At 36.5% G+C, this 27,381-nt stretch overlaps 1 protein-coding gene across 2 annotated transcripts in view; it reads right to left on the reverse strand.

The window, feature by feature from the left end:
* Positions 1-27,381, reverse strand: part of NTN4 (netrin 4) — a 97,029-nt gene that overhangs the window by 10,024 nt on the left and 59,624 nt on the right. Inside the window, exons 4-7 of one of the 2 annotated variants that reach the window (XM_087814836.1) lie at positions 23,027-23,153; positions 20,912-21,100; positions 4,619-4,832; positions 4,145-4,257 (exon numbers count right to left, since the gene is read on the reverse strand). In XM_087814836.1, coding sequence (XP_087670962.1) covers positions 4,145-4,257; positions 4,619-4,832; positions 20,912-21,100; positions 23,027-23,153 — 643 coding nt within the window. Of the gene's footprint in view, positions 1-4,144; positions 4,261-4,618; positions 4,833-20,911; positions 21,101-23,026; positions 23,154-27,381 lie in introns of both variants that reach the window. The other variant, XM_016221824.2, reaches the window with a different exon arrangement.

Raw genomic sequence — 27,381 nt, forward strand, 5'->3', positions numbered from 1 at the left:
TAGAACCAGAATGGATAGGATTTTCATTCTTACTGACTTAACAAATAGATACAATTTTACAAGCACTGAGTGGTAATAACAGCAGGTAATGTTTACTGAGGAGAACTTACTATGTGCCAGGCACTATTGTAAGTATTTTACATTTATTTACTCATATAAGATTCTAACATATAGAAATTTGACAGGAATATAAAGATAAAAGGGTGAGCAGTGGTTCTGTTTATCCCAGGTACAGACTGAGTATCAAAGAATGAATCTTTGTTGATCAGGCTTTAGCCTGGATGTGTTTTCTTAAAAGAAATCTAGAAGGGGAGGAAACCTGTTTAGGTATACTAGGTATTAGAACATTAATGGGAGAGCCTGGCCAGGTGTGGCTCAGTGGTTAAAGCCTAGACCTAGGATCCAGGCGATCAGGGTTTGATTCCCAGTCAGGGCACATGCCCGGGTTGCGGGCAGCCAATCAATGACTCTCTCATCATTGATGTTTCTATCTCTCTCTCTCTCTCTCTCCTTTCCTCTCTCTGAAATCAATAAAGGTATGTTTTTTTTAAAAAAAAAGAATGTTAATGGGAGAGAGAGAGAGAACACTGTTTATAGTTCTTTGGTACTATAAAGGCAGTTTTGTTGTACAGAAAATGAAATTTTACACCCGATGTTCTCTACCTCACAAGGAGTGGTAGAAGTTAAGAGTATCTTTTTGGTATAGGATATTACATTCCTACTTATGGTAGGTAAATAGGTAGGTGTCACATATATTTTAGGATAAATCCCAGTGCTTAGGAAAATGATTATCACTTTTATATTGAAAAAAGAAGGTGCCCAGGAGTACTATTCTATACACAATTAGAATATTGCTGTTTAGCAGGAAACTGAACAATGTCTTCTGCAATCTGGAGCTCATCCAGGTGAATTTCAGAGGCTCTCTGGGGACATCATAGACCTCACAGCTGTTGTGAACAAGAGAGGCTGGAGTCATTCTGATGCCAGCATGTTATGCACTTAATTAGTGTGCTGCCAGCTCCCTAGTAACATGATGACTGACTTAATGAATGTCCTAAAAATTTGCATTTTATAGATTGGCTTAGCAGACAAACTTGAAGAATTATGAAAATCATTGTTAGAAAAACAGAAGGAAACTTCCGAAAGTGATTATTAAAAATCAGAATTCAAACTATGTAGCATTAAGGCAAAAAAATTAAAGGGAAAGATTTTTTCTCTTTCAAATGTGAAAAGATAAATATGGCAACTACTTATCACCTTCTCCTTCCCACCTTCTTCCCTGTTGTGAATTAAAATGAAACCATTAGGCAAATGATCATAAGATTATGTTAAGTGAAAAAACCCATGATATGGAATTACAAATATCATGATAGGGAATTACAAATGTGGGTTCTTGATTCTTGAAGGGTCCATAAGTTCTTTATGAGAATGTATTAAAATTGTGCTTTCTAACTCTGCTTCAGCCATACTGGCCTCCTTTCTGTTTCTGGAATTAGCCAGGCCTAGTCCTACCTCAGGGCTTTTGCTCTTGCAGTGTCTTCTGCATAAATTATTTTCCCTCTGTTATTTGTATAGTTGACCCCCTTACCTCCTTCAGGTTTTTTCCCCTCAAATGTCACCTTTCATAGGGCTTTCCGTGATCACCCTATTTAAAAGTACGCCCCTCCCAAGCACTTCTTATCCCCCACCCCTGTTTTATTTCTCCATTACACTAAACATCATTATATTAAATATTTTACTTATTAGCTGTCTTCCTCTACAAGAATAAAGACTCCTTAGAGGCTAGGATTTTTGTCTGTTCTGCTCAATTACTATAATTATAGTACTTACACATAGTATGGGTACTCAATAAACATTTGTTGGATGAAGGAATAAATTTATAAATAACTTCTACAAATTAGTAAGAAACTTGCAAATAGGAAATTCACAGCAAAAGAAACCTGAATGACCAAGAAACTATGAAAAGTTACCAAACCTGTTAGTAATCAGGAAAATGCAATTTAAAATGGCAAGATCCCATTTTATACCCATCAAATTGGCAAACATTGAGAAGTTTGATAACATTAACTTTAGAAATCCAATAACTGTTAAGTGAGTTAAACTGTGCCTGAACTAATGAGTTAGATTGGTGCTTGGACCCTTGTATGTGCCATATAAATATTTGTTAAATAAATACAAAGTATTAATGAGGATGTGGAGCAACAGGATGTCAAACCTTGCTGGTGGAATGCAAATTTATACAACCACTTCTGAGAGCTGGTTGGCAACATGTGGTAAATTTGACAATAACCACACCCGTAACCCAACAGTGTCTAGGTTATATCCTAGAACAAGGGTCAACAAACATTCTATAAAGGAACAGATGATAAATATTTTAGGCCTCCTGGGCCAAGAGGCAAAATTGAAGATATTATGTAAGCACTTATATAACCATTTAAAGTGTAGCCATTTAGCCCAGCAGGCATGGCTCAGCAGTTAAACATCCACATATGATGCAGGAGATTGAGGTTCAATTCTAGGTCAGGGCACATGCCCAGGTTGTGGGCTCCATCCTCATTAGAGGGTGTGCAGGAGGCAGCCAGTGAATGATTCTCTCATCATAGATGTTTCTATCTCTCTCTCTCTCCCTTGTCCTTCCTCTCTCTGAAATCAATAAAGACATATTTTAAAAAAAAGTGTAGCCATTTAAACCTTAGAGCAAGTAGAGCTTGTGGACTGTAGAAAGATATTTGGCAGGACAGATTTGGCCTGAGAACCATAGTTTGCCAGCTCCTATTCTAGTGAAACTCCTTCTCAAGTGCACAAAGTCACAGATAAGAGGACATTTATGGTAGCTTTATATATATTACAGTGAAAAACTGGAAATTGGAAATACCCTAAATGGCAAACAATGGGAGAATAAAAAGTGGTATATTCATATAAATAGAATGAATAAACTAAAAAAATGTACATATTCAGGTCAGAAAAAGTTTTGAAAGGGTAAGTTATGTCCATGACATTTATGTGTGTGTGTGTGTGTGTGTGTGTGTGTGTAGTAACAACGCAAAAGTGAATGATAAACACAAAAATTTAGCTTAGTGGTTATTCTATGGAGTAAGGGAGGCTAGTGAGCTTGTAGATTGCACCAGGGGCTTCAAATGTATCTGTAACAAATTTAAATGAAAATATGAAACAATTATGACAAAGTGTAAGATTTGGTAACACTGGGAGATATATGGGTTTTTATATAACATTTTTGGCATTTGTAGTGTTAATAATAAAAAAATGTTTTAAAATTTATTTTAAGTTTAATTTGGATTATTTGGTGAGCACTCTACAACCAAATGCTGACGCAAGAGTTCATGCTTTTATGTTTGTGTTAAGGAGCAAGTCAGTGCTAAATAGAACCACTTGATTTTCTATAAGAAAAGAATCGAGGCAGGATGAACGCAGAAATTATATATTCCCACCAATATCACAGCATGTTCTTCAAATGAAGGAACAGATACACATCATAGGGAAACTGAGTCAGAAGAAATAATAGTATAGCCTTGCTAAATTCAAAGAATAATATTTATGTGTTTTGGCTTCAGTAAAAGTCATTTTCCATATTCAAATAGTGTTGTTAATTTTAATTTTATTAGTTTTATTATTTGGCTTATAATTAGTTTATAAAATTGTTTTTGTTTTGTAGTTGTAAAAAAGCTATACAAATGAGTTCACAGCTAGCCTTGTTTTGTACATATTAAGTTACACTAGATAAGAATATTTTTCCTTTAAATGGATCTGTACATTCCCTAACCTGATATATTTAGTTATCTCTCAACTGTGTAAACCAGTGTATTTTAGAGAAAAGGAAACACACCGAACTATTAACAGCGGGGTAATGAGATTTGGGTGACAATTTTTTTTTTACTGCAATGGTTTGCATTTCCAAATTTTCTATACTAATTACTTAAGTTATGTTAATTAAAAAAAATTTAATGAAAGCTTGTTAAAATACTCCTTAGTTATATTTAATAATTTTGTACTATGGGGGTCACCACTTGATTAAATGTCAGAAGTAAAGAGTTTCCCTATAGGACCCAAAAGCTGTTCTCTGGGTTGTTATGAATCACTGTTTGTCAGGACCAGACCTGGAAACACGTTATGTCTGTTGTCTCACCTGAATGTCGAAGGGCAGAAAATCCTTGTTCGTCCTCCCACTCCCAGGTTGGTTCACTCTTATTGAGCGTGGAATGGAAGTCAGGAATTTCTTGATACCAGTCTATGTCTGTGCTGCTAATAAAACAAAATGATGAAGGCATTATTAAGGAATTTCTCAGAACTTGAATGAAATGTGTAAATTTATAGAGATTTAAACCTTGTCAGCTACCTTCCCATCCTTTAACTTTTCAGGAATAATCAGTGTTTTAAGGGCCTATTGTTAAGACTGATTCATTTTGCAAAATGAACTAGACCATCTCTAAAACCTTGCAAGAACAAACGACTTGGATCTCAATTTGACAAAAATTACTTAAAGGGATGTGCAAAGACATCTTTGCTCCACTGATGGCATGTGCGATTTCCCATATCACTATCAGATCCTCAAAAGAATCTAAAAGACACACAAGTGAGAACAAGAACCATGCACACTCACCCGCTGATGCAGTCTCCTGTGAGAGGGTCGCAGCTCCCCGCACAGTCACAGGGTCTGCAGCCATAGTCTCCGAAGCCCCAGTATCCCACCATACACCTGTCACAGTGTGGCCCTGCCACCCCAGGCTTGCAAGGGCAGTCACCATTACTGGGGTCACAGAAAGGCACTGAGCTGAAAGGAAGGACAGCTGATCCAACTGGATGGCAGGAACACACTACAACAGAGTACACACAAGGACTGATGAGTGACCGGATAGTGGAGACTGGGCCTGCCAATCCCAAAGTGACTTCCTTTCCCCACACAGCATATCTCTGAGGATCCTCTTTAGTAGGTTGGTATAACTCAGAGAATAAAAGCTAATTAAATTACAGATAAGAAGATAAAGTCAGAAAAGCATGTCTGCTGCAAAACGTGCTACATCATTTATTATAAAATTGAAGGCATTAAATATGAATGGGTTTTGGTTGGGGTGATGGGAGTGAAGACAAAAGAGCAATTCATGACGAAGGGGAAAAAATCATGAGTATGGTGTTCTGGAAGCCAAACAAAGTTTCAAAGAGGAAGGCAACATCAATTGTGTGAAATGCTGGTAGGTCCAAGAAGATGAGAAATGGAAACGGATTATTGCATTTCACAGCATGAAGGCCACTGGTGCCCTTGACAGGAACAGTTTCAGTGAAATAGTGAGCGGCAAACCTAATTGAGGAGGACTCGCGAGAGAATGGCAGTAGAGCCTACGAACAGACACCTCTCTTAGAAGCTTTTCTATGAAGGCACAGAATTTGTGGTGACAGCTATAACTGAATGGGGATGTGAACTCTAATGAAGGTGCGAGTTTTGTTTGTTTTGTTTTAAGACGGAGAATTTATAGCATGTTCGATGTTGATGGCAGTGATTTAGTAAGAAGGGAAAAATTTGTGACCAAAAGAGAGATGCGAGAATTGTTAGAGGAATACTTGCTCATACTTGAGAAAGGGAGAAAGGATGGGGCCTGGTGTAGAAGAGAGCATGTTGGCCTTGTGTAGGAGCATGATCAGTTCATAGTAACAGGATGGAAGGCAGAGCATATGAACACGGATGCAGGTGAGTGGATATATGCAGTGGTGGGGACTGGTGGGTTTTTTCTTCTGATTGTTTGTATTTTCTGAATGAAATAGGAAGCAAGGTCATCAGGCGAGATACATGACAAAGAATGGGAATGGAATCGTGAATGAGAGACTTAGGAAGTGAAGTATAATTGCCAGGCAGCATAAAAGCCGCATTTGAGGTTAAAGTCATGAAGTTAAAGTGACTTTGGTTGGCTGTTTCTCCAGTCCTGTACAACTAAGAGGGTTTAGGTTTGATATAGGAAGAAAGATGGGTTTAATCTGCATGTGCTGTAGACTGAATGTTTGTGCCCACCCCCGCCCCCCAGTTGATTTGTCAAAACCTAATCCCCAATGTAACGGTATTTGGAGGTGGGGCCTTTGGGAGGTTTGGCTATTGTCTTGGGGGTGATAAGATTGGTGCCCTTATAAGAGAATGGAGATCAAAGAGTTCTCTTTTCTGTGAAAGATGTGATGCTATAACAGAAATTGGCAGTTTGCAACCCGGAAGAGAGCTCTCGCCAGAATCCAACTAAGCTGGCACCATGATCTCAGATTTCCAGCCTTCAAAACTGTGAGAATTATTTATTGTTTAAGCCACTCAGTCTGTGGTATTTTGTTATAGCAGCCTGTGTGGACTAAGACACATAGAGTTTAGTCCAGCTCCTCAGACTAGAATGCAAGTTCTTGCTATTAATCAAGAGTCCTTCCCTTCATCTCTCTCCCAACTTCCATAATCGCTCCCTGCTCACAGTTTGGCAATTCCCTAATACTTTCCTTGTTCCTGGGATAGCAAAAATAGCTGAACGAAGTTTTAAAAATGTGCTTATTGGGTTCATCACAATTTTGTGTACCCTAACCTCAGTTGGGTCCTCTAACTGATGCTGATTAACCCTATTCCATTTTCCCTGGCCTTTTTTTTTTTTTTTAAATAAAAAATTCCTTACAGTAGCTGTCCCAAAATATTCCCAGACTTTTTAATTCACTGTAACTACTTGGTCTGAAAATTCTAATTAATTGCTAAGGTTCTTTGGATAATCTTTTCTCTACCTCAAAATCTCTTTATTTTTATCTTTCCAGTTTTCTTGAGAGTCATATAAAAGATGCTGGGAGAGATCTTGGTTTATGGTCTTGCCACTCACTAGCTTTGTGATCTTGAGAAAGAAATTTAACTTTCCTGTACCTCTGTATCACATGGAGATTTCATGAGGATGAAATTATTTTAAATGAAATTACTTCAGCAAGGTGCATAGCACAGAGCCTGACACCTACTAGGTCAACACTTCCTGCTAAGTCTTCTCAACTAATATTCTAGATCCCACTCCCTCCTTTATTCCCTTGGAAACTTCTTTTATTGATTACTTTCTTTGTCATTAAAATCTCAGTTTGGCTTCAATCTGGCTTCAAAGCTCAACTAACTACAACTTTGGCAAGATACCTAGCCTCTCATTTTCTCAGTTTTCTTGTCTATCAAATGGAAATGAGAACAATATTTACCCTCATTACAGTTGTTGTAAGGATGAAAGGAGATTATGTATGTAAAACAGTGTAGTGTCTGGCACATGGTTAATTAATAGTGAATTAACTAGTTAATTCAATAAATAATTCTTGTAGAGTTGTAGGATCTGTGCTTGCATAAATAATGGTGCCAACTCTCAAGAAATGCATAATCTCATTGGGGAAATGGAAGAGTAAACAAAAAATTTCCATATACTAATAAGTACGCCAATAGAGATCTACATAAAGTGCTATGGGAGCCAAGAAGAAAGGAGGGAATCACAGGCTGAGGGAACCACGTAGGGAGCACGAAGGACGGTCCTTTAGATATCTGAGCTGATCCTAAAAGATGAGTAGGACTCTGCAGGTTACAGAGGAGAAGATAGGCAGTTGCTTATTCCAGACTGGCCTTTAGATACTCACACCCTATTGCATTTCTTTTAAATAATTTTTAAAAAATTTAATTGTGGTAAAAACACACACACCATAAAATGTACCATGTTAACCATTTTTAAGTATACAGTTCATCCCCTCTGCATTCTAAGTCTCTGCATTATATGTGGAAGCACTTGCTGCTTCCTGAATATGTGAAGCTCTTTCATGTCTCAGTTTCCCTAGACGTGTCTGCATTGCCTTTTGCCACTTAGTCTGGCTGGACCATGACATGCTTTCTTTATTATTATTATTATTTTTTTAATCCTCACCTAAGGATATTTTTTCCATTGCTTTTCAGAGAGAGTGGAAGGCGGGGGGAGGGAGAGAGAGAGAGAAACATCAATGTGAGTGAGACATATCGATTCGTTGCCTCCCACATGTACCCCAACTGGGGCTGGGGATTGAGCCTGCAACCAAGGTACGTGCCCTTGGCTGAAACCGAACCCAAGACCCTTTAGACTGAGCTAAACTGGCTAGGGCATGACATGCTTTCTTGTCCCACTCTCTCCAGACAGTTGACCACTCTCTCCTCTATGCTGCCTCTGTTCTTTGTATGTATTCCATTCTGTGTATATCACAGTACATCATTATTATTTGTTTATATGCCTGTCTCCCTTACTATGAGACTCTGAACTCATTGACAGAAGGATCTTTATCTTCTTATTTTTGTTTTCTAAGCCCCAGAACAATGTCTGGTAGATGCCCAAATAAGCTTTTATGGAATTGACCTGAAGGGCATCCAGGCTGTAGAAATCATGTGTGAAAGAGCATGGCCTACTGGGGACTGTGATACGTTTAGTGTGTCTGGAGTGTGCATTGAGTGGAAAGCAGTTGAAGTTTGAAGTTTATCATACATTTGGAGAGAATGTATACTACATGCCATGAATGTACCAAAGTGCTATGTGAAGACTTTAAAAGAAATCACATAATCCAATATAAACATTTCCTCATTTCGAGGTGAATAAACCAACAGTTACTTTATCACTCACTTAAGTCAATTTAGTTCTTGACTGAAGATAGGGGAAACTGAAGAAAGACGTTGTAGGACCACATCTAATGTAATACATGGTATTCCACCCCCACCATTATATTTTCTTCTAATAGAAAATTCAAGCCTTTCTAGGATTTAGCCTCTCTGTACCACTATATATTTTAAAACCTACACACATTTCAGGAATGGCCAAAGAAGAATGTGATTCTATCACATGTGCTAGTGGATTTCTGTCAATGTGACTTTTTACATAATTACAAGATAAAAATACCACTTGGAAACTATGCAGAACTAGCTCCAGGCAGAAGGCCCTGACATCTTTCATGGCATACTTTTTCAGACTGCACACCGAGGCTTGCCTTGCATACCTATCTCCTGAAGTTTGTATAGCAGACAATATCTGACATACATAATCTACATTTCTTCTCTTCCAAAATGCAAATATATTTCCTTTTTCCTTGGGGAAAAATAAGAGGTTTTTCTTAGATTCTTGTTTAAGTTCTGATTCTTCAACGTATATTTCTTATTGGTTGTTGATTCTAAAATGCAACTCAAGCACTTAATTTTTATCTATTCATTATGATGAATGTCAAAGTTACAACCCAATTGGAGTGACATAAATCCTACTCGGCTTTGCCTTTTCTTGTTAGACATAAAACCCAATAGTAAACATTTGCCCTGAGCTGCTCTCACAACCAAATTAGCAAAACAAAATTATTTAAAATGACATTTTAATTCCTAAATATTGTCACACAATTTCTTTAAAAATGCAAATGACTAATTAAACATAGTATATTCTGTACCGATATGTCCTGTTATAAGAAAACGTGAAATAATAATACAAAGCATTCAAAACAGATACAACAGAGGAAATGGGTACTTTTATAAATGATTTCACAACAGATTCCCTTTAAATAATAAATTTAGATACTTGCTAAATATTATACAAATTTTATTTACAGATATATGATTGCAGCAATACACCTATTATGCAAAGTCCTGTCCCTCTATAGGGCATTTACAGAAAAGATTTAGGACTTTAGGCTGCTCTGGAGTATATTCTACCAGGAGACCTAACTGTTAAGGAAACAATGGATTAACATGTTTTTAAGTAACCTTATGCATCTGTAAGGCTCTGAAACTAGTATTTGTTTCAACCACAAATGCTGACAATAAATACAGCTGTTTGGAAATTACCTGTAATATCTCTTAGGAAGACAAAATAAGACAAGAGCAGTATAATAGAGCTGGTAAGGGCACAAACTTAGGAGTCAAACTAGACGAGTTCAAATATGGTCCTGAGGCTTATTCCTTTGTGCAATTAACCTTCTCAAATCTCAATTTTCTCACTGCTGATATAAGAAATAATACCTATAACAGGTTTGTGTGAGGATTAAATGAGGTAGCGTATGCATGTGGCAATGTACCAGGCATTTAGTGGCACCAAATGCTCAAAGAATAAATATTATTATTATCTAGGTAAAACATGGGTTTTAAAATGCCCACCATTCATTCATTCATTCATTCATTCATTCATTCATTCATTCATTCACTCACACCTTCGTCAAAGGGTTCTTGAACTTTAGAGCTTTAACATGAACTATGCTAGGGGTTGAAGATACAACAATGAATACAGAGTTACTAACTCTTCAGCAAGGGAAGAGAAATATGCAAATAAATAATTACAGGGCAGTAAATGTTATAACAATGTAGTCCAGGGTGCATGGGAACACAGAGGAAAGAGCAATAACTGCCTGGTTGCAGATAAGGGTTGTTTTGAAAGGAAATTAATGATCAAACTGGCTTTCAAAATAAGCAGAAATTCCTTGCTTTACACCTGGAAGAAATTTGGTGGCAAATAGCTTTCTTGACTGTTCTAAGTCCTATAGAATTAGGTAACTCTCCTGTTACATGTTCCTTTCTTTGGATTAAAAAACACACACCAATCTGTTATTACTGTCCTTTCGTGGATCAGAACAGGTTGAGGAAAAGTAGGGACCTGTGGTCCTGCTGCTTATAGGAAGGTACCCTACAATGCAATGTAAGACGAGAGTCACAGCTGTCAACCCATGTGAACATTAAGTACCTAAAAAATGGCAGGAACATAATGGACAAGTATGGCTTCCGTTATTCTGTGGGGTTGCTAAAGACTTTGGTTGTTGAGTCACAGGAAACCATTGCTGTCTGTTCATCTTTATTCCCACCTTCACTAGGACTCTAGGAGTCTATTTGCAAGTCTTTCACTCAGTGATCCGTGATGCCAAGCTTTCTGTAGAAATACCCAGTTGTGTTCAGCATCTTACCCCTTTTAAGTTGCCAGGACTCCTTAGCATTACCTTATGACTCCAGCTTTTGCTACTTTGTTAGTAAAAGCTACCCTGGGAGCAAAATACCCTGAAAGTATTTGTTTCTGATTTAGCTTTTCTAAAAACAGAACTCAAAGTTCAAGGCCCTCAGCTGGGAAAGAAACTGTTGGTCAAGCCCTTTCATCACTGCCCAGTGGCCACTCCTTCAGTGTGCTGCCCAGGCTCCCAACATTGTTTTCTCCTGAAAAGGCCAAGGCCCTACAGCATTTCTGATGGGGAATTTTTAATGTCAAAGCTATTTTGAAAACTGTCCAGCTGCCTGCTGAGGTTCTTAGAGGACTAGGAGTTAGAGGAGATGACTTTGAATGCAACTCTAAACAGAAAGGAGACAATATGAACTGTTATTACTATATTAAGTGTGAAGTTAAATGTTAGATAAAATGAAATCTAGCTTTTTTTGTACTGTTTTCCCCTTTCTTTTTACTACCAACTACTTTTGCTAGTGGATGAATAGCTATAAACAAAACAAAGAGAAGAATTGTAAATAAACTTTACTCTGTCAAAGGCAATTTGGTTTACCTAGGGAACAGTTTTCTATTCATCCTTTAAATGTTATATGCATTGTGTTCAAAGATATCTAGTTCCATGATATTCAAGGTGTAGGTTGATTTCAAATAAAATTATGCTAGAATAAATCTAATAAGAGAATAATCTAAATTAAGACTTGCCTTTCATTTACCAAAATGCAGTGTCTCCTGAGTTACTATACACCCCTCACAAAAGAAGGTCCATTTATGCATGAATGTAGCCATTCCTCCCTCTATTTAAAGCTTTAAAAATACATGTAAGGTATTTAAGTATATTTACTATCTGTCTTCTATAAGTTTTTAAATGAGTAATGCAAGTAAATATAAGTCATACCCTTTCTTTTTAATGCTTCACTATGTGACCCTCGCTCAGACCCTAAATTTGATTTTTGTATGATTCCTTTCCTGTTTACTAGTTGTAACTGAGCCAGTTACTATTTATTTCTGAGTATATCTCAGACTTCTTTGACAGCTAAATAGCCAATTTTATATTCGTGGGTTGCTACTTCAGTTAAAACCAAAGAAAGTACTTTTGAATGTATAGACAAATTTTACTACAGGGAAACTTTTTGGTATAATTTTGGACACTGTATTTTGCTTTGAAGAATTTGGTTGTATCTCACACCATTATCCTTTTGTTGAATAAAGCCCCTGTGTTCCCCACCCACTCAGACACCATCCATCCAGGCACCCAGCCAGGAGGTGAGGTCATCCCTAAAAGAAAGAATGCTTATTCATTCCATCTGTCTTAGATCTCTCCTTTGAACTGATGTTGCTCGTCTCTGCTATCACCTGCCATGGTACCCTTCTCTTCAGGACACTTATTGCCATTTTCAATGACATATTTACTTGGGTAAATTTACTTATAGTCTGTTTCCATGGGGTTAGGGATTGTTTCATTGTACATTCAGTGACTATGATAAGCCTGCCACATGGTCGCCACTGAGTATATCTATGTTGAGTTTTTAAAAATGGATGATTTATAGTTACTTAAGAACTATTTCTTAATGATTGATAGTGTTCTGGCTGCCAATGTAATCTCTTTATGATCCCCCCCCCCCCCACTGCTGTTTCTATAGTACAATGTGAAGGCCAAAAAGTAGGAGCCACATATTCTCCTCTCTGAATCCTCAAAATCTAGGACCATAACTGACCCACTTTAGGGACTCACTCAGTCTTTGTTGAATGAATATACCTCTTAATAACCAACAAATAAGAAATGTTTTACATTTAAACCTCCTAAAAGGCTCACACTATTTGTTTTATACAAAGCAAACCAACAAATCCATAGAAAACTAAAATGGTCAAGTAGAACAGATTATTCTTAATCCTGCCAGTGCAAGACTGTTCCCTATGTGAATGTGAGACTATTTCTTACATTTAATGCTTCACTCAGTCTAGTTTTATTATTTATTGTGTGTAATAAAAGTTCTTTATTCTAACTCTGTAGGAGACATTCCCCCACCTATAAATGCCTTTCACTGGCAGCAAAATTTTTCATCACATTAATCAATCTGAAATTCCTTTCCCCACTTTGATCCAATTATATCTAATTATGACTCTTTGTTCTAGGGAAGTAAATTATTTTTTTGCCACTCCCTATATCCCCTTACACCTTTTGAGTAGGGGTAGAAAGTTATAGTCTCTCTGAGAAGTTTCCTAGTTGATCTGAAAAGGTTTATCCTGTTTTATATTTATTCATTAGTATCTCTCTTTTCTTGATTGTTTTGTTGGTCTGTGTGGAACACTCTCCAGTTACCCCCACCTTTCTTGTACTAAGGATCCTTAAGATAAATGCAGTTATTTATATTCAAACTTTACTGATAAACTTTATTTTATCAGTAAGCAGGGTCTTATTCAAAATCCAAAGCCATATATATTTAAAAATATGTCTTTAAAAAATTATTTTTGGCTCTAATATGTATGCCTGATTATTTCCACCTTTGTTAATTCATTTTGTTTTCATCATCGAGGTCACAGTGTGGAATCAAGTTCCAATAAAGTTCAAATCGCAGCCCTGCCTCTGACCAGCTGCATGAACTTGGACAAACTATATAATCAATTTAAGCCCCAGTGTCCTCATTTATAAAGTACAAAAGATACCACTTAACTCATAAAAATTGCTAAACGAGATAACTTTTGTCAATTGCCCAGTGCAGTGTCTGGCCCATAGTAGTCACTCAACAAATGCCAGTTCTCTTTTTTATCCCCATATAATTTTGTCTGAGAATTTTGATATTTTATAATAATTTGCTTGATTATTTAATTCTTATTCTTATCAAATGCAAAATGACATATTATTTATTGATTCAGTGGATTACACTTTCTCTTTTGGAGACATTTTAGAGAATTTCATGACCTCTCCTACTACTCTTTCCCAGTCTGACTGCCTTTTATTATTCATCAATTCATAAAATGTCTCCTTTTGGAGTGAATTTTAATATGTGTTATTTAATCTTTTAAAAGGATAGTCCTACTCTGATTATTATGTTATGATATATGTGTTTCCTCTCTTTTTCACTTCTTAATCTTGTTTTATATACTAGATTTTTTTAAAAGCTGAGATTAGAGTTTCCCAACTATTATTGCATAGTCACTGGTCTAACTAACGTTTGCTTTCAAAAACAGTTACTTCACATTGATTGTATGCTAGAATCGTTCACAGCTACTTTCAACATAAAACAAAGATGTCTATGTTGTTTATGTCACATAAAATGAACTCACGTGGCTTTCTAAAACTACCGTTTGGAAGAAAAGCCCGCTAAGCTACTATGGAAAGAAATGTCAGTGACTCTTAAGAAAAATCCTTTTCTGACACAGACCAGAACATAGGCACAAGGATGAAAACTGGAAGGTGCTTATGGGTTCCCCAGTGTGTCATTGTGGTAAGATATCCTGGATTTTACTAATATAAAATTTTTACTTTTAAGACAATTTGAAGGGAAAGAAAAGCCATCCTAGAGGTAGGATGAAGTAATTGTTAAATAGAGGTACTAACGAACAGACAAACACAAAGATCCTTCCTGGGAGCATCATGAGAAGGTCACATCTGAGTAGATGGAAAGGTGGTAATCAGTCAAAGCACTTTCATTTCCATCGGCTGACCAGGTCTCACCTAAGCCAGTGAGAGGAAAAGAAGAAACAGAAAGCAAGAAGGAAAGAAAAAGAGATCTGGATGGATGATAGAACTCTTTCTTTACAAAGAGAGTTGGCTAGTTAGGGTAACAGTAACCAAGTAACCGGACGTCATCTTGGTAAACATTAGTTTTGGGTTTTAGGGCAGAGGGACCAAGTTTATTTTTATTCACCCTCTACTAAAACGCAACTGACTACATTTATTTTGGCCCACGAGGGAGGAAGGAAGGGCACGTCAGTTTTTCAAGAGGTTGTTTGCTTTTGACAGGGAATGAATTCTGCTTTTTCCATTTGCTGATTTTTCTTTAAATATGGAGAAAGACTATGCAATAGTTAAAAAATAAGTTTTGACATAAAAGGTCAACAAATTTGTTGTGTAGTTACTAACTGACTGTTTCCTGAAAAGAGAGCTAATTCTGTTCTATGAAGCATTTTCTTCAAACATCTGTTTCAAACCATGTGTCCTACTAAAGTAAGGAAAACTTTCTGTAGGAAATTTCATGTCACGGAATAGCTGTTAATATTCCCTACCCAATCAGTTTCCCATCTGTCTAGCATTTAACATAGCCTCTGTGTTAAAAGGGGGGGTGGAAAGGGAAAAAGAACTTGATGAAGAACTGGATTTAAATAATTAAATCCAACACAATAACAAACTTATAATAGTTTAATGCTATGTTTTGAAATATGTAAATATGAAGTAAAAGAAAATTGTTGATGTAGTAGTAAACTAATTTTATTATAAATTCCAGTTGTATTATAATAATTCACTTCAGAGTATGAGATTTTACAGTAAATAAATTTATATACTATGAATAAGAGGGCATTCTCTGAGTGGAATTGCTAGGTATTTATTTTGAAACTGTTACATGAAAAACAGACATCTTACGATTCTGCCAGAAATTTCTTGGAGGACAGCAGAGGTTCTAAATTAGACATTCTTAAGTGGGAGCAGGTAATTGACACGAATGCTCACCAGCATCGCTTATCTTCCACCGTGTCAGGAAAAAAATATGTCTAGCCAGAGTTTTAGTAATCCTTTAGAATTTGCTGTCAGAATTACAGCTAATTCAGTGGGTAGATTAAGTTATAGATGATTATTAGCTCAAAATCTTTCACCAAAGATGAAAGTAAATGGAGCTCACACTAGAAACAGGAATTATGTACGTAGTGGTTTTCATATGCTGTTCAGGAGACCAAAAGACTGAATCAGAATCACCGACGGTGACCCTTTCTGGGTGGCTCACTTGGTTGGAGGGTCGTCCCGTACACCAAAAGGTGGCAGGTCCCATCCCCAGTCAGGGCACATACCTAGGTGCGGGTTCAATCCCAGGTTGGGGCACGTATGGGTGGCAACCTATTGATGTTTCTCTCTCACATGGATGTTTCACTCTCTCCCTCTCCCTTCCTCTCTCTAAAAATCAATAAACATATCCTCTAGTAAGGATTAAATTTATTTTTTTTTAATCACCAATGATGATTTTAAAAATACAGATTTCTGCATCATCCTTGTTAGAGATTCTGATTTGGAAGATCAGGGTTGGGGCTCTGAGATTTCATATTTTCAATAAGTGCTCCCAAGTGATTCTGATCCATATGCAGGTTTGACTACAGAGAAGTGCTTGGATCAGAGACGGGGCCATGAAGGTGGAGGCAAGACTGTTCAGAGGAGAAAAACTGTTCCACTTTTGGTTTAGAGTCCGAGTCCCTGAATTTCTGATTTAAAAAAAAACAATGATCTGGTAGCTTGAAACTGGCATAGTGGGACTATTTAAATCACAAATTTACAAATCAGGACTTCTTTTTTTTCTTTCTCCCTGGAAAGTCAGTATGCCACTGCCTATTAGGGTTATTCTCACATTTATGATGTTCCTGTCATAAGAAAATCTACTTAGGTTATAGGATACCAAAGGCACTTAAGTGACTTTAGAGATTTCAAATAAGTTACTCTAAAAGACACTTCTCTTTTAGAACAAAGAGACAGTATTCCTCAAAGTACCTCAGTACACAGTGATAATTATATTTTCCATTTTACTTCTGTACCTTTGGGACCAGCCACTTTGAGCCTTGAATTCTGCTCTCAGTCCCAGATTCAGCTGGGGAGGTTTTACACTGTCCATTGTGTTCACAGACCTTAAACGCACTGTCCTTTTAAAATTTGTTTTCTGAGTTGTAGAAATAAATTCAGTTTCAATGATCTTCAGTGGTCTTAAAAAAACAAACAACATCCTTGGAATCCTCATAAATGATTTCTTGGCAATGGAAATGTGTAGTTGATTGTTTGGGTCCCACAGTTGATTCTGGTTACAGTTGAAATAAAGAGGAAGTGAGAACAGAGATGATTTAATTGCCCACAGGAACAAATCTGTTGGCTAGTAGATTTGATTCATGGCCCTTTTTATTTAGGTTTGGTGAATTTATGACCATCAATTAAGTGTACACGTAAGGACCATAGCATTTAGCATAGTGCTTATCAGGATAGTGGGAGGGAAAATCTAGCCTGGAACATGAATGGGGCCAATAAATCCTTGGCTTACTTGGCAGGGAGCTAGTTGCCTAACTGTGAACAGAGTCCCAAGATTAGTGTCACTAATATTTGTTAAATGAATGGAAGTGCCTAGGTGGGTAGTCTATTAAATGTGCAGTAGACTGAATAACATCAATTCATTCCATTTTCTAGATCAACTCATTAAAGGCAATGAAGGCAATCACTGATTAGAAAGTAGGACGAACTTTGTGTTTCAGTGCTTTTAGAAGAAGGGAAAAATAGCCATTGAAGAAGTGTCGGAGGCATCTCATCAAGGAAGGCTTCCCTTAACTGCCTTCATCTCATCCACACACTCCCCCTCAGGTACTTGGCATATCTCTTTCATTGCACTTTCCTCATATAGTGGGGAAAATAATGGTACCTACATCAAAGTGCTTTTGTGAAAGTTAAATGAATTAATGTATAATAGCCCCTTTTAAAAAAATCTATTGATTTCAAAGAGAGGAAGGAAGAGGGAGAGAGAGAGAAACATCTATGATGAGAAAGTCGTCATTGATGGGCTGCCTTCTGCATGCCCCCCACTGGGGATCAAGCCCACAACCTGGGCATGTGCCTTGACCAGGAATCAAACCTCAATCTCCTGGATCATAGGTCGATGTTCAACCACTGACCACGCCGGTCGGGCCATACATAGCCCTTTGAACAGTGAACAGAAAGTAGTAGGCACTCAGTAAATGTCAGCTGTTACTATTACATCATCACCATTGCCACAGTGTATTGAAATGGCTTGTTATCATAAGTTTCCCTTCATCTAGAGTGTAAGATCTTTTAGGGAAGACCTTTTATCCTTAAAGACCTAGTGCTTACCACAGTGCCTGGCACAGAAAAGACAATAAATGTCTCCTGAGTTAAACTTGAGTATATAATTTATATAATACTAGTAAATTTTGTCTGGGGGGCTGCTTCAAGTTTTCAGTGGTTCCAACTCCCGAGAAGACGTAAGCTAGGAAATAAGAGAGAGAAGTGTTTTCATATATCATCACTGATATATGACTGTAGATTGCCCAGGCTTAGTTAATATTTTGTTTGTAATTATTTTGCTGATAAAAATATAAGGTTTATTATTTCCTTGATATACAGTTGTGGGATATAACTTGGAAATAAGTAACAAATAAATGGAGGGAATCTTCTAGGACATGGCTTCCCAAGTGAAGTCTTCATATAGAAATGGCCACAATACAATAACAACATTTCCCAGTGTGCTCTGTAGAACACTGGTCCCACAAGATGTTCCATAAGGAAAGCATGCTCTGGTTCAATTTGAGAGACACGCCTCAGAGCTCTGTAGGAGGTTTGTAATGGACGTGAGCCTATGAAGGGCTCTGAGAAATCCTGAAGAAACCTTTGATTAATTCACCATTTCCTAACTTTTCAGGCCAAAGAAAAATTTCCTCTTATACTAATTCCTATTAACATCTCATAGAATTAGTGTTCCATGGATTAAACTTTGGAAGTGCTATAAAACAGAAACATATCTACACAGATTTCCATTTTTCCTCCTCAGTTAATCTTTGTGTAATTTGTTTTTAAAAAATTCTAAGTCTGTATGCACAGGTAGAGATGCAAACGTTGGTAAATTTGATGCTCAGGGAATGTTAAGATGTTCTGGCTAATTTTTAAAAACTAACCTTTAGAATAAGTGCTAAAATGCATTTAACCCTTATTGAAAAGCATTCTGCAGCATTCTCAAACTTTAATATGATATGATCACCTGGGAATTTTGTTACAGTGCAAATTTGATTCAGTAGGTCTGGGTGAGACCAGAAGTTCTGCACTTTCTAATCAGATGGTGCCAGTGGGATTGGTCTCTGGACCACACACTGAGTAGCAGGTTACTTTTCTGCCTTGGTGAGCACAGTAGAATAAATATAATAAAATTGTTATTTTGAATAACATTGTACATGTTGATGGAACCACACACTGAGATAGTTTAAATTTTTAAAAATATCAACTTGTTTTCTTGATACTATCTTTGTCATAAAAGTAAAGTGGGAACTAATGGGGAGAAAAGTTGCAGCTATAGTAACATCTATGTCAGCACTTACCATGAAATCTGATACATTATAGGTACTTAATAAATGTTAATTATCATACAGTAACTTATTTGTAATAAATTTTATCAGAATTAATAATGCTAGAGGTGACATAGGGACACATCTGCCAAGGAGTGTTGCTAAACATATTGTCAATTAAACAATATATTATGGAGAGTATTTAGGTAGAGAGAAGAAATGGATGTGCTAATAAGTGCTGGGATCTACCCCTGGCTCAGAAAAGGGAAGAGGAGAACCAGAAGGTTCTAGTAAGGAAAACCATGCTAGGGAAGTGAATGGATACAGGCATCTCTGCCCCAAACATATGCTGAAATAGTCATAAAATGAATGAAGACAGGCCTTGGGCAGTCTACCAGTTGATCAGGGGGCTGTCTGGAGAAGGAAATAAGGAGATATAGATCTTCCCTACTAATCCATCTACCTCCTACAGATTATGCTAAAAGGACTAAATTGGTATCAGTTACTTTCATAATTCCTTACTGGGTGCATCTAAGTATTTGTTAACTAGGAGAGATCAGCAATATAAATTATTATTATTAGTTTCTAGCTTTAAGTCTGAGTACATGAAGGAGCAGGAGTGAAATAGGACTCTGAGAAACATTATGACATCCAGATTTGGGGCTCAATGTTGAAAGTGAATTGTGCTGCAATCTATCTTGCACGATTTAAGAGAGAAAGCCCAGTCAAGTTTTCTGTAGATGTCTCCTGCCTGCTGTTAAAAAAATGCATTTTTCAAGAGCACTAGACGTTTCCCTTTAAATTAAAAAAAAACAGAAACAAAGATTTGAAATGATTGTTTCCCATTGTATTGCTCCCTTCCTGTGACTGTTTTGAGCTAGAACATGGAGTCCTTGGTGAGGGAAGGAAGGGCATGATCATCAATCTTCATTGAGAGTTTTGAGTGGTTTTGTCGTCTAATAATTTGAGTTAATAGACATGTAAATACTAATGTAGTTAGGTAAACTGTTCATCCACATTAGACACTGACCCTTTCCAGTCACATTTCAGATGACTGGGCAGATTTGAAAATTCTACCCTTTTTTCCAAATAAACTTCTTGGAGTTATGTCAACAAAAAAACAGAATCCATTCTATATGAATTTAGTATCTCGGAGGAGAGTAGGGATTTATTGTTATGTTCTAAATTTGTTTATGATACAGGGCTGCATTAGAACAGTGTCAACCAAAGTACATTCATATTGAAACCAAACAGGTGTTCAATTTCTCTCTAGAAGTGAAAGCTAGAATGACCCAAGTGCAGGTAACCACTCTTTATTCCATTAACTTCAGTCCATTTATTATTGTCTATACTCTATTCATATATTTTGTCTTAAGATAATTTTAAATTATATCTCCCTCTTCATCATCCTTTTTTCTCTTACACTAGTCATCTTGTTTTCCAAAATGTGGTGCTACAGGAAGTAATTTTACTTCATGGAGAGAGAGAAAGGAGAATTTTTTATGAACATTGTACTGTTTTCATCTAACAAGTTGAAAATTCTTGCCCCTTATCAATGAAGAACTTAATTGATGTCTGTGAGTATATTGTCTGAAATTTCATGACCTCTCTCTCTCGGGCCAACAAATGAAGAATGGAAAGATTCATCTCTTTTGTACAAATCATTGTTTTCTCTAGTAACCACGAATGAGTTCACTTACATTTGCAAGCATCTGGAGCAGAGAAAGGTCTCCGGAGGTCCCGGTAGAAGCCTGGCTTACACCGCTGGCAATGCTGACCTTCTGTGTTGTGCTGACAGTTTTTGCAGACACCACCACTGCGATTCCCTGATGCCTCCCACACATTAATGTCAAAGTGACAGGCATCAGCATGCCCATTGCACTTGCAGGCTGGAAAAGAAGCACGGAAGGAAAACAAATCATTAAAAAGAAACTAGTTGGTTTTCTAATATTCAGTTAAAATTTCTAAATTTTATTTTCAGTTTTTGAATAATGCACATTTTCCCAGTACACAAGAATCAAAACAATATAAAAAGGTATACATTGAAAACTCATCTTCCATCCCCATTTACCCTGTTTCCTCTTGCCTTCAATAGGTTACTTCTTTCTCTTTTTTTTTTGTATATAAGTTTAGTGTTTCTTTATAGATTTTTTTGAGATATAATTGATAGATTTTTAATTTAAAAAATAAATTTGAAGACATGCCTGAAAGCCAACCAAATGTAGATTTGTCTACTTACACAGAGATATTATGGTTGCCTTAGCAACTGGAGTTTACATTTATTTTGGAAAGACTATTTGAGTGGCCACCAATTTTATTCTCTTTAATAGAAAAATACATCACCATTTCCATTCCTGCTACTTCTCAAGGACCACTGTTATCACTGTGGGTCCCATGGCCTTAGTTAGAAAATACTAGATTGTTAGGCATTATTTGAAAACAATAATTAATATTGCAGATACGGGCCTGAATTTATGCTCACTAATGAGCCTGGAAGGAAACTTCTGGTTGACAGGGGTTAGTAACATGGCAGGTAGATTGATTTATCTTTCTATTCATCAACTATTATTGTACTGATGAGTTTGAGGTAGTCTCTTATAGAAGACTCAATTTTCTTATAGAAGAGACCAGCAATGATTCTTATGTAATCAATTTCTCAAAGGCATTTCTAAGATGATCAGTCAATAGCACCAAGTGACAAGTCTCTGTGTTCTATATGTACTTAGATATGCGGTTGGTTTCTCTGGAAAGGGCCAGAATGGCATTCTAGGAATTTAGGAGAAATTCTTTAGATTCTCTTGATGAGTGATTTAAAATAAGATTCCAGACTTTGTGTGTGTGTGGAGGTCAACTGTATTTGAAAATGTTTGTGCAATTGTTTTTCATTGTTTCCTTGATGTGTTATGATATTTTGAGCAGATTTATAATCTTTAGAAAGCATGTTATAAGATAATTTAAGATTTATGTTTAGAGGAAATCCTTTACATTTCCTAGAAACTAAAATAAATCAGTTATGATTCCAAATTATGTATGAGAAGAGACTTCTCACAACTTTACCCACAGTACTTGCCAGTACTGCCTAGTAAAATTGAAGTTTGTGAGTATAAACATTGTTATGGGCATGTGAAATTCTCTGAACATTTTGAATTGAAAAACACACACCACACAAACAGTTCATATTCCCATAGTTTTTACCCTCCTATCTAATTTCAAACCTAAATCCAAAGTTAGCCCTGGTAATGCAGTCTCCTTCTTGACTAACTGGCGTAACTTCAAATCTGATTTGTCATTTCAAGTAATATTATGGTAGTATGGGGAAGAAGTATTTAATTTGGAGTCTGAAGACTTGGGACCAAGTTCCGACTCTATTTACTAATTTTGGGAATTTACTTAATCTTACTAAGCCTCAGTTTCCTGATCTCTAAAATAGGATTAACACCACCTGTTTTATAGGGTTGTTTTGAGAAATGAGTTCATAATTTTAATTCATTAACTCAGCTACGAAGGTAATTGTACACCATAATCCTAGTTGCTCTTGTGTCTAGCCATGTTTCTATGATGTCAGATCAAGAAGGGTGCTTAGGTCCTGCAAAGTGGCCAAGCAAATGAGCAATATATTCTTGGCAAAAATCATATTGACAACTTGGCATCAGTAATTCTTTCCAATGGTTGAGGTCATAGTGGGCAGTGATATGGGCTACGTTCATGGAGCTTACAGTGTCTGTCACCCCCCATTTTATATTATGTTTCCAGAGACAACAAAGATAAGCTTACTTTATAAAGAGGGCTTTGAGTCTTGTGGGCTTGGTACTTACTTCTGCACTCTTTAGGAGATCCTGTTTTGCCATCAGCTGCCTCCCAAGGACGGTCATTGTATAATGGTGCACAATGTTGGCAGTGAGTGCCTGCTGTGTTGTGTTTACACATACACTTTCCATGGACCTGCAAACAAAAATAAGTAAGAGCTATGAGCACAAACGATGCTAGGAAAGGACACTTCTTCCCACAATTTCATCTCATTAGTTGGCTTTAGGCATATGACATTCATTCACCTATTTTTTAGATATTTTTACATATTGCATTTTAATGCTATAATGAGTATCTTTGTAGCTAACTATTCGTGTACAGCTTTAGTTATTTATTTGACATGTGTTTTCTAGAAGTAAAATTAAATGGCAAAATATGTACATTTTTAAGACTTTGAATACATTTTGTCATAATGACTGGGTATTTTCTTCTAATCCCACAGTTCAGAGTAGTTGAGGGTTTATTAAAACAGTATTTCTCACAGGGAGGAACACTTAAGTAGAATTCTCTGGACTCTGAGAGTTTTATGATAATTTTAATATTTGTGTATTATCTCACTGAGTTTCTAAAAAATAGTATTTTGGATTATCTTGAATACTTCCTAATAACTAAGCATTGCCATGAATTCCAGCACCAACATGCATGTATTGACACGTGATGTCATGCCTATACAAATGAAAGTTTTGTAAAGTAGCTCAGAATGGGGTCCCCAAATTTTGGTCTATGAGGTGCTTTTTGTTAAAAGTTTTTTAATTGATTTTAGAGAGAGAGAGAGGAAGGTAGAGAGAGAAACATCGATTTGTTGTTCCACTTATTTATGCCCTGACTGGGGATCGAATTCACAACTTTGGCGTATTGAGACAATGCTCTAACCAACTGAGCTATCTGGCCAGGGCCATGTTTTCTTTCTTTCTTTTCTTTTCTTTCTTTTTTTTTTTTTGAGAAACAGTATAAAAGATTACTCAGCATAAAGGTAATAAATTATATCAACCAGTCAAAAATTATTTAATGAATGTATACAAGGGAGAATCAATATGTCAGGCAATGTACATAAAACATTACAAAATATAATTTATGTCTTTAAGAGAAGTATAATGTAGATGGAGAAAAAAGATTTGCATAGAAAAAAATTACAGATAAACTAGACAATAAATAAATGTATAAGAAACAAAATGATGTTGGCATTCAAAAATTGCAAAAATCACCATAGGTTTGTAGTTCTGGAGGACTTTATGAGAAGGGTTGGGTTTTGAGCTGGTCCTTGAAGATGGACAGTATTTCTGACAGAAGGGAAGAAAGTTACTAGGAAGAGGAAACAAAATGAACCAAGGTGTGGTGCTAGGAGGCTAGGGAAATTCTAACATGTTTTGACTGCAATGATAAAGGAACTACTAAAGATGACATGCACTTAGAGTGGCCAGAATCAAAATGAGTCCCTAGAGTTCAGCAAATCTGGAAATAGTTTCACCAACACATTGATGTACTACTGCTTGACCTAATTTTAACACTCCATAAGCTGTGTTATCTTACCCAAGAGCCCCTTTCTCTTTCAATTCTCTTAGTATAATTCTCTTTGTGGAGGCACTCTGGAAAGAGCATATGTATTATCCAAGTATGATATATAACTACTATGGACCTCATATTCACATATTAGAGTGTGAGAATTATATAGTGCTTGGGGGATAGCAGGCTACTAGTGAATAAATCACATACGGCCTAAGAGTTATAATCTGGAAAATTTCATAAACAGTGATTTTGGTGGCCAGCTTATTAAATTTCATTTCTGTGAATTATAATGTAAGGTTTTTGTGACTAATAAAAATTAATTATAGCTGTCTTTTTAGCTTTTAGGGATTAGTAAGGATATAGATTTTTCTTTTTTAAGAGGGTGGAACTGGCTCCCCAGAGTACCATGATGTTGAAAATTTTTTTGTTGATTTTCTTTGTAGAAACTGAACTGATATTATATTCAATTTCTTGGTTTTGGTCTTGGAATGCCTAAGTGGGAGTTGAATTATAGTTACCTATTTTCTTGGGCTTCTCTTTGTGACTATTTTTGTTAAGAGCTATTGACATGTAAAGTCCCATAGAGTTGTAAAAGTTTACTATATATCTCTGTTCATACATCCAGGCAACCTCTAAAGACAAATTTGCACTTAAATTTGTAGGTTGGCAGGAATTCAATTCCTACTGGTCTGTAAGGGTGAGGTCTTTTCACCCTAGCTCTAGGATATCTGATTTTTCATATATTCTGGAAGAAATGCTTCAGTCATACTGCTTTTATTATATCTTTTAAATTCAACATTCCTTATCATCATGAAAAAAATGGAAACTCTTTATCAAGTAACTTCTGCATGGTTAGAATCTTTAAAAGGCTCTCAGTAAAAACTGGATAATTCTTGTAATAGATGCTGATTTCAAACAAAATGGAATCTTTGGAAAAACTGAATAAGAAAACCTTCCAAAGTTGAAGAATTTAGTAAAGTGAAGGCAGATTTGTATAGCTGACATAAGTTAGTAGTATAATGAAGATTAGTCAGAGAAAGACAAATACCATACGATTTAATGAACAAAATAAACTAACAAAATAGAAACAGACTCGTAGATACAGAGAACAGTCTGACAGCTGTCAGAGGGGAGAGGGGTTGGGGGGTTGGGTGAAAGGGTGAAGGGATTAAGAAGTGCAAATTGGTAGCCACAAAATAGTCCTGGGGTTGTAAAGTACAGTATAGGGAATGTAGTCAATAATATTGTAATAACTTTGTACCATGCCAGGTTGATATTTCAAATATCAGAGGGACCACTTTGTAAAGTATATGATTGTCTAACCACTATGCTGTACACCTGAAACTAATACAAAATAATATTGAACATAAACTGTAATTGAGAAGTAAAATTAAAAAGAAAACAAACAAAAAGACAATATAATATTAAAAATAACAAATAAAAAGTCATGACCCCCCTGCATGTATACGTATGCTACATCTCACTCCTCTTGTCTTTTATGGTTGCTTTTCCCCTTCCTCCTTCATTCTTTTCCGTGTGTGTGTGTGTGTGTGTGTGTCTAGATATATATTTACCTCAGCTTTTACTTTCCAATAGCCAGTGGTACCCATATGTATTTTCTGATAATGTTCAGAATTTGGAAAGGTTGTTGATTCTTATTTACTGCCTTTTTGCATCCTTTATACTTTTTAACCACCATGTATAGAGCACTACATAAGGACAGATGCTGTGAAGTACTATTGGTTTTCTTTAGAGGAAGTAAGCTATCATTATAGGTCAATTTTTCAGGTTTGGTCCTGTAATACCCACAGCCTGTAAGTAATTTTACCCAACTCATAGGTTAGCCCTGGCCCACAAATTCCAGGCCTCAGGAGGCCACAGACATTTAGGGAAATCTCATCAAACATTCACCTGTATCACAAGATAATGTGAACAGGTCAGTTCCCTCTGGAGAAAGGATTTCAGAGCATTCCCTTGTTTCCCACATGCTGAGAATTGGGATGACCTCCCAGGGTCTGAAAGATGCCAGCCCAACAAATTTTTCTGCGCAGAAAAAAATTCAAGGAGCTGTCATTTTGAGTATTACCCAAAATAGCTGTAAATCATTACCTAGGTCATTTGAAACAAGAAATCCTTCCTCAGCGATACAACTGTTACTGTTCAAGCTTGAAAGATCACCCACTATTTGATGCTCGTGAAAAATGTGCAACTAAAACTAGGTCTTCATTGAAAAAAAACCCCACAAATAAAGGAAACTTTAGTAACAAGCTAGTTAAACACAGCTCTTGTTTGGTACACAAACAAACTAGATAAAGAGCAGGAAAATGAGATTATGTACTTAAGGCTTATTTGAAGAGGAGCGGTGTCTGGCTATCTAATTAGAAAATAATAAATCTACTGTTTTTTTTTAATCCTCACCCGAGGATATTTTTCCCATTGCTTTTAACAGAGAGAAACATCGATGTGAGAGAGAGACATCAACTGGTTGCCTCCCACGTGCCCCTGCTGGGGCTGGGGATTGAGCCCTTGGCTGAAATGGAACCTGAGACCCTTCAGTCCATGGGCAGATGCTCTAACTACTGAGCCAAGCCAGCTAGGGTGATAAATCTACTTTAACAACACATCTATAACTCCTAATTATCTAAGAGGTGCACCTTGGCATTTTGCGTCCTCTATGAGTTTTATAGCCCCCTCTATTATAATAAAAGTACTTTATTCTGTTGATGTCAAAATTTTTCCTACTTATATCTAATATTTATTTGTTACTAATATTAACCTACTTGCAAATCATTTTTAGCATACTTGTCTTACAGGGAGGGACTCATACAAACTTAAACCAGCAATTTAAGGAATTATT

This window comes from Miniopterus natalensis, chromosome 2 (assembly GCF_054644295.1).
Source record: "Miniopterus natalensis isolate mMinNat1 chromosome 2, mMinNat1.hap1, whole genome shotgun sequence".
Lineage (NCBI taxonomy): Eukaryota > Metazoa > Chordata > Mammalia > Chiroptera > Miniopteridae > Miniopterus > Miniopterus natalensis.